Below are 13614 nucleotides of genomic sequence, written 5' to 3'. Positions count from 1 at the left end.
GCTCGCTCTGCCTGTCACCCTCTACCTCACTTGCTCCGTAGCGCTCCAAATCCGAACCGAGCTTAGCCGAGTAGCCCAGAGACGAAGCGCTGGTCCGAGCCGACCCGAGTGGTACCGATGCACTGTGCACAGGAACTCTGCGCCTCAATTTGCACGCGTGAGATTTTGGGCGTTTGAGAGGCCCTGCTCTAGATGAACAGGTGTTGACTAGGCTTCAGCAGTTTGCGGCAGCTTACATTGTCATTAACGTTGGAAAAAACCTGGATACATATTGATGCATATTTTGCTTGATATCATAAAGCGTCTCTGACACAAATGAACGATTCCAAGAGTTAAAGAAAGTCTTAAGTCGGTAGCGGTACCACCCTTTTCTCATTGAATCCGTTGGTACCAAACGGGAATATAATAATGTTACGCACGAAGACTACTCACATGAAAGCTGGTTTTCTTGATTTGAGCTCTAAGACTGCGCAGCAACTGGCGCTCTAGCTTTGACTAGTCGCTTAATCTCTACTAATTTATTCTACAGTGATTTCTGAAGGCCCACAAGTGAAGATTTGATTGACGGAGATATTGCTTGATTTAAAATCACCTTAAAAGTTTCATCTTCATGCTATACAGTGATACCAATATCGACATGTTCGGAACACAAATATATCGTGTGTATTGGCTGATTGAACTGATTGCTGCCCAATGTATTCCCATGTTTTCTTTTATTCTATTTAATTTGATTCACGGGTTGCTTTGAAACGATATATATCTGTTTTAGAATTCATTGCAGATATTTTCAATAATTCAAACTGTTGGTTGTCAGCATTGACATCTTAGGCAAAGTACTTTGTTTGTAACATGCGAAGGTGTATCGTTCTGACATATCCTGGGCTACGGACGACTGTCTTGACCTGTTTCTGCCAAGGTTGAGATTGGTGTAGATTGAGAAGAATAGTCTGTAATGATTTTTGCACATACACGCAATGTTACTGGATGCACCTGTGATGTAGAACTGCTAACATATTTGAGTTTAAAATATTCTGGAGTAATTTCTCGTAAGTACACAGGTGTTGCAGTTGAACACGGGAATAAATCTACATGTATGGATGTACGCAGTTTACATGTTATATATTATCGTTTTGCCTGCTTTATGTGCAGTAGAAATAATTCGAAAACCCGCAAATAATATTCTTTCAATGATTTACAAGTTCTCATTGTGCACTTAACAGAAGCTCTAGAAGTTTCCCCTTGCATGTTTTCTTTTCTTTTATATATATATATATATATATATATATATATATATATATATACACGGTATTTGAATTGTATTTATAGCGGTACAGTAATTGTGGCACTTGATATTTAAAGCATGAATGCTTTCATTTTTATCTGAAATTTTGGTAACTAAACATTAAGGTCCATATTTATACACCCTGAATGCAGATCAGTGGCGATTGGTCGAGCAACTGGCATTCTTGCTGTTCCATTTCGAATGACATTTCCTGTGTAGCTTCGGTCTTGGGAGTGTATTATAGTCAATCTCGCAAGAGAGTAATGTGTTTTTACCATTCTGCAGATTTAAGGGACATTTTTGTAGAGGCCAGTAGAGTGTCATTCACTCTCCACTCTTTTCTGAGAACCAGTGATCTTACACAGAGGCAGAGGTATAATTTTGGCACTGTACAGAATAATAGTGTAGTTATACACTATTATGATTCACCAATGTTGATATTTAATGTGATAAGTTTATGGTTTGTTTTGCTTCTTATTTTTCTGTTTATGTTCACTGTGCAGAGTTCATTAGTGTATCTGTCCGTTAGTTTTCTGAATGATTATGATCTCATCTTTAGGAAAATAGAAATTTTATGGTTAAACTACTCTTGTATTATACAGTTATTACCGAACAGCTTATTCAAGTGCAGATATTTTATTTGATCACTTACCATCATAAGCTTGTTTACCTTCAATCAATCAATCTATACCGATCTGCATTTAGGGCAGTCGCCCAGGTGGCAGATTCCCTATCTGTTGCTTTCCTAGCCTTTTCCTAAATGATTTCAAAGAAATTGGAAATTTATTGAACATCTCCCTTGGTAAGTTATTCCAATCCCTAACTCCCGTTCCTATAAATGAATATTTGCCCCAGTTTGTCCTCTTGAATTCCAACTTTATCTTCATATTGTGACCTTTCCTACTTTTATAAACGCCATTCAAACTTATTCATCTACTAATGTCATTCCATGCCATCTCTCCGCTGACAGCTTGGAACATACCACTTATGATACAGATGTTGATTCCCAAAGGGAATCTGAAATATTTGTCCTGAATGAGTAAATTTATAATACCAATATAAATGGTCCGTTATTGGACATTATAAATTTTCCTGTTAACTCATTCTTGGTTGCCAGCGTTTCGCCCTCGTGTGCTAGGTACCAACTGATGAGCCCACCCCATACGAGGGCGTTCAGGACAAATATTTCAGATTCCCTATGGGAATCAACATCTATATCATTTGATGGCCAAGCAGGCATCAATTTTTGCTGATGAGACAGTCTCTTAGTGCATTGGCACTGCCGGTGGCTCCAGTTAGCCTACGCAGTGGTCTCCACGGTATGCACTAGCCAGCGTATTGGTAGGTGTGCTAGGTACCAACTGATGAGCCCACCCTAGCACACGTGGGCGAAACGCTGGCAACCAAAAATGAGTTAGCAGGAAAATTTATAATGTCCAATAACGCACCATTTATATTGGTATTACATACCACTTAGTCGAGCAGCTCTTCTTCTTTCTCTCAATTCTTCCCAACCCAAACATTGCAACATTTTTGTAACGCTACTCTTTTGTCGGAAATCACCCAGAACAAATCGAGCTGCTTTTCTTTGGATTTTTTCCAGTTCTTGAATCAGGTAATCCTGGTGAGGGTCCCATACACTGGAACCATACTCTAGTTGGGGTCTTACCAGAGACTTATATGCCCTCTCCTTTACATCCTTACTACAACCCCTAAACACCCTCATAACCATGTGCAGAGATCTGTACCCTTTATTTACAATCCCATTTATGTGATTACCCCAATGAAGATCTTTCCTTATATTAACACCTAGATACTTACAATGATCCCCAAAAGGAACTTTCACCCCATCAACGCAGTAATTAAAACTGAGAGGACTTTTCCTATTTGTGAAACTCACAACCTGACTTTTTACCCCGTTTATCAACATACCATTGCTTGCTGTCCATCTCGCATTTCCGAGGTCACGTTGCAGTTGCTCACAATCTTGTAACTTATTTATCACTCTATAGAGAATAACATCATCCGCAAAAAGCCTTACCTCCGATTCCACTCCTTTACTCATATCATTTATATATGTAAGAAAACATAAAGGTCCGATAATACTGCCTTGAGGATTTCCCCTCTTAATTATTACAGGGTCAGATAAAGCTTCACCTACTCTAATTCTCTGAGATCTATTTTCTAGAAATATAGCAACCCATTCAGTCACTCTTTTGTCTAGTCCAATTGCACTCATTTTTGCCAGTAGTCTCCCATGATCCACCCTATCAAATGCTTTAGACAGGTCAATCGCGATACAGTCCATTTGACCTCCAGAATCCAAGATATCTGCTATATCTTGCTGGAATCCTACAAGTTGAGCTTCAGTGGAATAACCTTTTCTAAAACCGAATTGCTTTCTATCGAACCAGTTATTAATTTCACAAACATGTCTCATATACGGTAATCAGAAAGAATGCCTTCACAAAGCTTACATACAATGCATGTCAAACTTGCTGGCCTGTAATATTCAGCTTTATGTCTATCACCCTTTCCTTTATACACAGGGGCTACTATAGCAACTCTCCATTCATCTGGTATAGCTCCTCCGACCAAACAATAATCAAATAAGTACTTCAGATATGGTACTATATCCCAACCCATTGTCTTTAGTATATCCCCAGAAATCTCATCAATTCCAGCCGCTTTTCTAGTTTTCAACTTTTGTATCTTATTTTATATGTCATTGTTATTTTATATGTCATTGTTATCATATGTAAATTTTATTACTTCTTTGGCCTTAGTCTCCTCTATCTTGACATTATCCTTGTAACCAACAATCTTTACATACTGCTGACTGAATACTTCTGCCTTTTAAAGATCCTCACATACATACTCCCCTTGTTCATTAATTATTCCTGGAATGTCCTTCTTGGAACCTGTTTCTGCCTTAAAATACCTATACATATCCTTCCATTATTCACTAAAATTCGTATGACTGCCAATTACGCTTGCCATCATGTTATCCTTAGCTGCCTTCTTTGCTAGATTCAATTTTCTAGTAAGTTCCTTCAATTTCTCCTTACTTCCACAGCCATTTCTAACTCTATTTCTTTCCAGTCTGCACCTCCTTCTTAGCCTCTTTATTTCTCTTTTGATAATAAGGTGGGTCTTTACCATTCCTTACCACCCTTAAAGGTACAAACCTGTTTTCGCATTCCTCAACAGTTTCTTTAAACCCATCCCAGAGTCTGTTTACATTTTTATTTACCGTTTTCCACCGATCATAGTTACTTTCTAGAAACTGCCTCATGCCTGCTTTATCAGCCATATGGTACTGCCTAACAGTCCTACTTTTAAGACCTTCCTTTCTATCACATTTATTTTTAACTACCACAAAAACAGCTTCATGATCACTAATACCATCTATTACTTCAGTTTCCCTATAGAGCTCATCTGGTTTTATCAGCACGACATCCAGGATATTTTTCCCTCTGGTTGGTTCCATCACTTTCTGAATCAGCTGTCCTTCCCATATTAACTTATTTGCCATTTGTTGGTCATGCTTCCTGTCGTTCGCATTTCCTTCCCAATTTACATCTGGCAAATTCAGATCTCCTGCTACAATCACATTTCTTTCCTTGTCATTTCCCACATAGCTGACTATCCTATCAAATAATTCCAAATCCGCGTCAGTGCTACCCTTTCCCGATCTGTACACTCCAAATATATCAAGTTGCCTATTATCTTTAGAAATGAGCCTTACACCTAGAATTTCATGTGTCTCATCTTTAACTTTTTCGTAGCTTACAAATTCTTCTTTCACCAGAATGAACACTCCCCTTCCAACCCTTCCAATCCTATCTCTACGATACACACTCCAGTGCCGTGAGAAAATTTCTGCATCCATTATATCATTTCTTAGCCATGATTCAACTCCTATTACAATATCTGGTAAATATATATCTATTAAATTACTTAATTCTATTCCTTTCCTTACAATACTTCTACAGTTCAACACTAACAATTTTGTCATCCCTACTTGATTTCCAGTTCCCTGTTCCCTTATCACCGCTCCCTAGGCCATCCCATTTCCCTGAATGTACCTCCCTATTACCCTTCCAAACAAATTTCCTAACTTATACGTACCACAGCGGTTTAAATGAAGGCCATCTGAGCGCAGATCCCTATCTCCTACCCACCCATTAGGATCTAGAAATTTCACTCCCAGTTTCCCACATACCCACTCCATAGTCTCATTTAAATCCCCAATCACCCTCCAGTCAGTATCTCTTCTACACAGCATTCCACTAATAACAATCTCCGCTTTCTTAAACTTCACGCGTGCTGCATTTACCAGATCCCACACATCTCCAACTATGTTGGTACTTATATCAGCTTGCCTTACGTTGTTGGTACCAACGTGAAACACTACCACCTTCTCCTTCCCCTCCTCCCTCTCTTCTACTTTCCTCAATATCTGCCTCAACCTAATTCCTGGATAACACTCTACCCTGGTACCCTTTCCTCCACACACTTTCCCCACGTGTCTAACGATGGAATCCCCCATGACCAGAGCGTCAACCCTACCCTCCTCATTTGACCCCCTCCCCTCCTGGTCAGCCCTATCTTTCCTGATAGCTGCAGAAGCTACTTCCTCCTCCCTTTTCTCCTTCCCATGACCCTGTTCCACCTGTCTTTTCCTATCCTCTAAACTACATTTTCCTTTCCTACCTTTTCCCTTCCTCCTACTTCCACACATCTCAGCAACAGTTCCCTGTCCTTCATCTTCCCTCTGTTGTTCTACCTGGAGTGACTCGTACCGATTTCGCACAGACACCTGTCCTGAATTCTGATCCTGAATAGAGCCCTTAGCCTGCAATCTCCTTCCCCTTAGAACATTAGACCACCTTTCTTCTACAACTCCTCCCTTTCCTTCCCCTCCCTCTTGTACACCTACTGTAACCTGTACATTGTTTGAGGGAGTCCTATCTTCCTTCCTGTCTTCTGTGAGAATCCTAATTATCTCCCTCAAACTTTCCAACTCCTCCCTCATACCCCTCAATGCCTCGCCACACCGACAGTAAGTACACTCGCGCTCCTTAGCCATTCTTTACGGGGGGGGGAAATGAAATTAAAATTAAAATAACTTATTTGCAAAAAGTAAATGAACGGAGGGATATATTGTCTGGGATAGTACACAACAATAAGGTAATTAATATACGACTACAGTACAATACTACTTAGTCGTGCTCTATTTTTTTAATATCCTACAACCCCTGACAGGATAAAACCTGCTGTTAATTACTGAATATCGAAAGTAATACACAAGAACTACACAATTCCAAACTGCAATTAAGCCTATCCTAATTACAACAACAGTATTTTAGTAAGAGTTTCTACGGATACCTCTACTACACCAGTACTACACTTGTATGTGTTTGTGAAATTATTCTGAATACTTCTGTTTACACTCTAAATTCACTTTCATATTTAAAATAGTTTTATATAGCCTCAGATGGTCTTATTTCTTCTAGCTAATTTATTTTGTTGTTATCCTGAATATTATCATTAACCAGTTGTAACTCGGTTATTAGGGCCATATTGTGTGAATCGTCTGCTTTTACAAGAATTAAGTTTGTAAATGACCAGCATCTGCATATGTTGCTAAGATTGGTACTGTATGAAAATATACGGTTATACTATACCAGGTATCGGGCAAGTTGGCCGCGCGATTAGGGACGCGAAGCTGTGAGCTTGCATCCGGGAGATAGTGGGTTCAAACCTCACTGTCGGCAGTCTTGAAGATGTTTTTTTGTGGTGTCCTATTTTCACACCAGGCAAATGCTGGGACTCTACCTTAATTAAGGCCACTTCTGCATTCTCCACTCCTAGGCCTTTCCTATACCATTGTCGCCATAAGACCTATCTGTGTTGGTGCGATGTACAGCAAATTGAAAAAAAAAAAAAAAAAAAAACCTCTGGTAGTTTGCATTTTTAGGAAGGTGAAAATCTTGCTAAATTATGAAAAACAAAACTTAATATAGATGACAGGAGATATCCTTCCTTTAACAGGGACCCACCAACCCACCCTAGCCTATTCACTCTTGTATAGGAAACTTAAAAACCAACACAATGGCAGTCACTGAAATGCAGTAATTTCTTGTGTTCCTATTGGCTTCAGGGCAGTTTGTATTATGTTTGATAGAGTAATTTATATGATTGTAAGAACACACAAAGATCCAATAATACTGCCCTGCAGGACCCCGCTCTTAATACTGGATCAGATAACACTTTATCTAATTTAATTCTCTGAGTTCTGTTTTCTAGAAATTTAGCCACCTGTTCAACTACACTTTTGTTTAGTCCAATAGCTCTCATTTCTGCCAGTAATCTCATGTTCTACCCTGTCCATAGTCCATTAGGTCACCTGAATTTAAAATTCAAGGTGTCTGGGTTAAAGGTATAATAATATGAAATTTATTAACTTAAGAAGTAGTGGAGATATTTACTTGCGGTTTGTTTCTACAAGTAGCGTAACCCAAAATGTTTGTTTACATACCTAATAAACCTCGATATGCGCACCATTAGTGGCGCGACAGACATGTAATCGGTATTCCACTTCTCTCCAAGTGTTCTGCAGCATTGTAGGCATAACATTTGCAATAGCTGCATGAATGCGATGACGCAGATCTGGTAAATCACGAACTGGTGTTTGGTACACATCAAATCAAATTCTCTTTATTTGCAAATGAGGTGTCTACCTCGGTAGCAAATGGTACACTAAAATACATTATTGACAAGCACTAAATATTAAATTAACAAGAGAAGAAAATTTTTCTATAATACAATATTATACAATTTAAGCTAACAATTTTTTCTATTAAACACACAGCTCATCCTTAATAAATTTATATTGTTTACAAAATTCTACTTATATCTCCTGTACTACTTACAAATATAATCAACTGACATAAAGTATGTGGAATTACTTCAAATGATACTATACAACTGGTATAAGATTAAACTTTACATTGCATTTATTTACTTATTTATTTTTTTATTTCTTACCCATTCTGGAACCTAAGTAGCATAACGACCTGCTGTGTCTTAACCAGAGCCCCATTTGCCACCACTTTTAATTCATCCTTTAATTCATTATTTATTTACCATAAACCTTTACAGTATCTGTGGAAGGCCAGGAAGTAAGGACAAGCCCCCTACATGTAGTGCCCCCTGACCTTTGAAATAATTAAGTAAATCTTAAACTAAAACAGTCATATACACTATTTACAGGTAAAGTAACAAGTATAGCCTAATTTCTCATTTATACAACCTTTCAATCCCTCTTTCATTCTTCCACATATTCACATGCATTTTCTCACCGTATGTGCTTCCTAACATAACATTTAACTGTATTTTCATTTCTACATTTAATGTTGGCGGGTAGATCGTTCCAAAGCCGCGCTGAACGAGCAAAGAAACCTAATTTGTAGGACTCAGTTCGCGCAAAGGGGGGTTATAAGACACACCCCTTTGCCTCTGCGGACGGAGCTGTAAGATAAGGAGAGTCGAGGGAAAGGTGAAAGGTGAATGGCCCCTGTGAGGGACTTGGGTAAGAAGGTGATGTCGCTTTGTTTACACAAGGAGGCGATTGACGGGAGGGAAGACAGGCAGCTGTTCTTGTTAGTCATTCGGCGCGGCGTTGGATTCCTTCTAGTTTGTGAAGGTTAGCTGCAGTGGTAGGGTGCCAGACAGGTGTACCATAGATTAGTATAGGTCTCACTAGTGTCAGGTAAGCCGTCCGTGTAGCATTCGACTTGCACCCACGGAGGCTTCTGTGCATAAAACCGAGCACCCTGGCAGCTTTGCATCTCACTTCCTCTGTTTGTGTGTTCCACTTTAGTTGTTCAGAAATCAAGTGGCGTAATGTCGGGGCTTCAAGGGGCCAAGCGATTGATGGACTACCTCTCCCAATTCAGTGATCTAGGAACTCACGATTCAAGAAATCCCTCACAACTTCCGCATAATGGCATGGTGCACCATCTTGCTGAAAGATCACGTTATGAGGAAGTTGTGGCACAACATACTGCTCCAACATGTCTAGGTAACGTTCCATTAACTGTAGGCTCCGCGAAGATGAATGGGCCAATTAATGTCGTGTAGCTATTTCTAGCAGAGTGCAGCCCTTGTGAGGCAGACCCTCCGATGAGGGTGGGCGGCATCTGCCATGTGTAGGTAGCTGCGTGTTATTGTGGTGGAGGATAGTGTTCTGTGTGGTGTGTGAGTTGCAGGAATGTTGGGGGATAGCACAAACACCCAGCGCCCGGGCTATTGGAATTAACCAATGACGGTTAAAATCCCCGACCCGGCCGGGAATCAAACCCGGGACCCACTGAACTGAAGGCCAGTACGCTGACCATTCAGCCAACGAGTCGGACAGTGGGCCAATAACCCTGTCCTTCAACAATCCACACCACACATTCACTTTCGGAGAGTCCCGTTCCAACTCGATCACTACGTGGGGGGTTCAGATCCCCATATGCGGCAATTTTGCTTGTTTACCGTCCTGGAAATATGGAATGTAGCCTCTTCCGAGAAACAGACTAAGTCGAGGAATGCCTAGTTTCCATCAGTTTTTGTCAGAATTGTCTCCGCGAATGCTTTCCGTAGCGGCCTGTCCTGAGGTTTGATTTTCTGATGCAGCTGCAGTTTGTATGCCCGTAGGCGCAACCTTTTGTGGACGACATCGTGTACTGTCGAACGAGATAACTGTAACTGCTTACTTGCTTGTCAAATTGACTTACGAGGGCTCCTCTTGAAGGACTCGTGGATTAAATCAATAGTAGTATCTGAAACTGTGTGCTTGGCGTGGCGGCCCGACATCGACAATAAGGTCCCAGATTCTCGAAGGCGCCTGTCCCATTTCATGATTGTCACATAAGTGGGAACATGATCAGTTGGTAACAGTTTATACTCGCGCCAAAATCTACGTTGTACTAGTGTAACGGATTTTATATCCGCAAGCGAAAGCACACAGAACACCTTCTGCTGTGGAGTCCACATGGCTACTGGCGCGCTTCTCATGAACAGTGCAGTTATGCGCATGTGGTACCACTGCTACCGCAAGCGAACACAGAAAACATTTTGAGTTACCATAGTTGTAAAAACAAACTGCCAATAAATATCTCCATTATTTCTCAAGTTATAAAATTTTATTACACCTTTAACCTGGACACCTTGTATCTGCTATATCTTGTATAGGTTGTATTAAATAGGTGGAACCTCAAAGTATTTGTCATACAATTTTCAACATATACCACATAGTCGAGCATCTCATATCCTTACTCCCATGATGAGCTTCATGGGATTAACCTTTCCTAAACCCAAACTGCCTTCAGTCAATCATCAATCACTACTGATCTGCATTTAGGGCAATCACCCAGGTGGCAGATTCCCTGTCTGTTGTTTTCCTAGCCTCTTCTTAAATGATTTCAAATAAATTAGAAATTTATTGAACATCTCCCTTGGTAAGTTATTCCAATCCCTAACTCCTATTCCTATAAACAAATGTTTGACCCTGTTTGTCCTCTTGAATTCCAACTTTACCTTCATATTGTGATCTTTCCTACTTTTAAAGACACTGCTCAAAGTTATTCGTCTACTAATGTAGTTCCAAGTCATCTCTCCACTGACAGCTCGGAACATACCACTTATTACATTACTTTTTTGGTCCGTATTGAGTTTCAAAGTAACATTAAAATCTAATTTTTTTAAATAAGAAAATTGTCCACCTTTTCAATACAATATACAGTATTTTCTTTCCACATTAGAACCTTTACATTATTGTTGATTCTAATTTAAAAATATATTAGATTTTAATGTTACATACCACTTAGTCGAGCAGCTCATCTCCTTTCTCTCAAGTCTTCCCAGCCCAAACTTTGCAACATTTTTATAACACTACTGTTTTGTTGGAAATTATCCAGAACAAATTGACCTGCTTTTCTTTGGATTTTTTCTAGTAATCCTGGTGAGGGTCCCATACACTGGAACCATACTCTATTTGGGGTATTACCAGAGACTTATGTCCTCTCTTTTACATCCTTACCACAGTCCCTAAACACCCTCATAACCATGTGTACCCTTTATTTACAATCCCATTTATGTGATTACCCCAGTGAAGATCTTTCCTTATATTAACACCTAGGTACTTATAGTGATCCCCATACGGAACTTCCACCCCATCAAATCAGTAATTAAAACTGAGAGGATTTTTCCTATTTGTGAAACTCAAAACCTGACTTTAATCCCATTTATCATCATACCATTGCATGCTGTCTATCCCACAACGACATTATCGAGGTAATTTTGCAGTTGCTCACAATCTTGTAACTAATTTATTTCTCTATACAGAATAACATCATCTGCAAAAAGCCTTATCTCTGATTCCACTTCTTTACTCATATATATATATATATATATATATATACACACACACACACACATATATATAAGAAAACATAAAGGTCCAATAATACTGCCTTGAGGAATTCCTCTCTTAATTATTACAGGGTCAGATAAAGCTTCGCCTACTCTAATTCTCTGAGATCTATTTTCTAGAAATATAGCAACTACAGGATCGATCTGGGAATCCCATAGTTTCTGGGATTAAGTTTTCCGGATCTCGGGATTTTTGGGATTGATATTTCAACCAAACATGGAAAAGAGTTATTACTGCAATGCCGTCCTCATCAACTAGTCAAAGTGGCGAAGAACCACCGGTATTGAAGAGAAAACATAGTTCACTTGAGGACTTTTTTGTTAAAACTGTTACTTTAGACGACGTTTTAGCACGAATGATGACGTTAGATGGCTTTCCTTTTAGTGTCTTTGTAACCTCAAAAGATTTGAGAGCGTTGCTATTATCAAAAGGATATTCAGATTTACCGAAAGTTGCTTCAACAGTTCGTAACTGTCATCAATTACAGCTACAGAATTAACAAGCATATAAAAGCTGAATTACTGTTTTAAAAACTGAAGGCCAACACTTTAGTTTGAGCTTTGATGAATGGACATAGACTTCTAACAAAAGGTACATGAACATAAATATTCATTCCGAGAAAATGTTTTGGAGTTTAGGCCTTATTCGTATTGATGCATCTTTGAAGGCGGAAACGTGTTGATGTTTTAAAAGAGCGCCTTTCTCAATTCGATATTTCACTGACAGCGAAATCGTGTCAATCGTAAACGACGGTCCAAATGTCATGCTCAAAGTCGGAAATCTTGTCAATGCAGAGCACTAAGTTTGTTTTGCTCATGGCATTCACTTAGCGTTAGCGATTTACTTTATAAAGAAAGTATACCCTGTATACTGGCTTAAGAAAATGAGTCCACTGAGCTCCACGATGTAGACTCGGATGATGATGATGATGATGACGAAGATCTTGAATCAGGATTAGACCTTGAAGAAAGAGAGAATTGCCTGGATTTGACGAATGACCAGAACATCAAGGATATAATAAAGAAAGTTCACAAAGTGGTTCTTATTTTCAAAAGAGTGTCCTTGAAGAATACCATTCTTCAAAAATACGTGAAGATAGAGCATGGCAAGGAGGTAAGTTTACGGCTTGATTGCAAAACCAGATGGAACAGCCTCTACACTATGCTCGAGCGTTTTGCCTTCTTGAAATTTATCGCCAAAAAGGCGCTTAAAGATTTGAGTAATCCAGTGCAGTTGGAAGAGTCTGATTTCAAGCTCATCGATGAAATCATTAGTCTTGGCTCCACTCAAATTAACTGTAGAAGCACTCTGTCACACTGATGTGAATTTATTCACGGCTGATGCTGCCCTTAAGTTTCTTTTTAAGCAGTTAAATGACAATAGCTCCGAGTGTGCTTCTAAATTCAAGATAAGTTTACAAAAGCGCATGAAAGATCACCAAAGAAATGAGTTGAGTGGCGTATTATGCTACCTACAAAATCATCATAGTGACAGTGTGGTGATGGCGTTTGATGATGAACTAAAGTGTACATTTAAAAGTCCGAGCAAATTCCTGATCAAAAACCAGATTGTTGTTATTATTATTATTATTATTATTATTATTATTATTATTATTATTATTATTATTATTATTTATTTTCCACTAATTGTAGGTACAATTTATGGATGGTGAATGAAGAAAGGGCATAGCCCCACATACATGAAAGTGTGTGAGAGATTGAATGTTAAAAAAATGCAGAGGAAGAACAAAATATGCAAGTCGAGCGTACAAATACAGAAAAAAGAGTGATTTGACGCTCAAAGGAAAGCTTCAGCTGGAAATAGAAAACAGCATGAAAATTGTCTC

General features: G+C 39.1%; 1 protein-coding gene across 1 annotated transcript in view; it reads left to right on the top strand.

Annotated features, from left to right (window-relative positions):
* Nucleotides 1-996: 996 nt before the first annotated feature.
* The window catches only part of LOC136858346 (OTU domain-containing protein 7B), a gene marked incomplete at its 5' end in the record, with an annotated part of 300853 nt that continues 288235 nt past the window's right edge, over nt 997-13614 (top strand). The window contains one exon of the mRNA XM_067137821.2: nt 997-1046. Coding sequence (XP_066993922.2) covers nt 997-1046 — 50 coding nt within the window. The remainder of the gene's footprint in view (nt 1047-13614) is intronic.

This window comes from Anabrus simplex, chromosome 1, assembly GCF_040414725.1.
Source record: "Anabrus simplex isolate iqAnaSimp1 chromosome 1, ASM4041472v1, whole genome shotgun sequence".
NCBI classification, from domain to species: domain Eukaryota; kingdom Metazoa; phylum Arthropoda; class Insecta; order Orthoptera; family Tettigoniidae; genus Anabrus; species Anabrus simplex.
The sequence above is the reverse complement of the archived record's forward strand: the minus strand, read 5'-3'. Positions and strand labels throughout refer to the sequence as shown.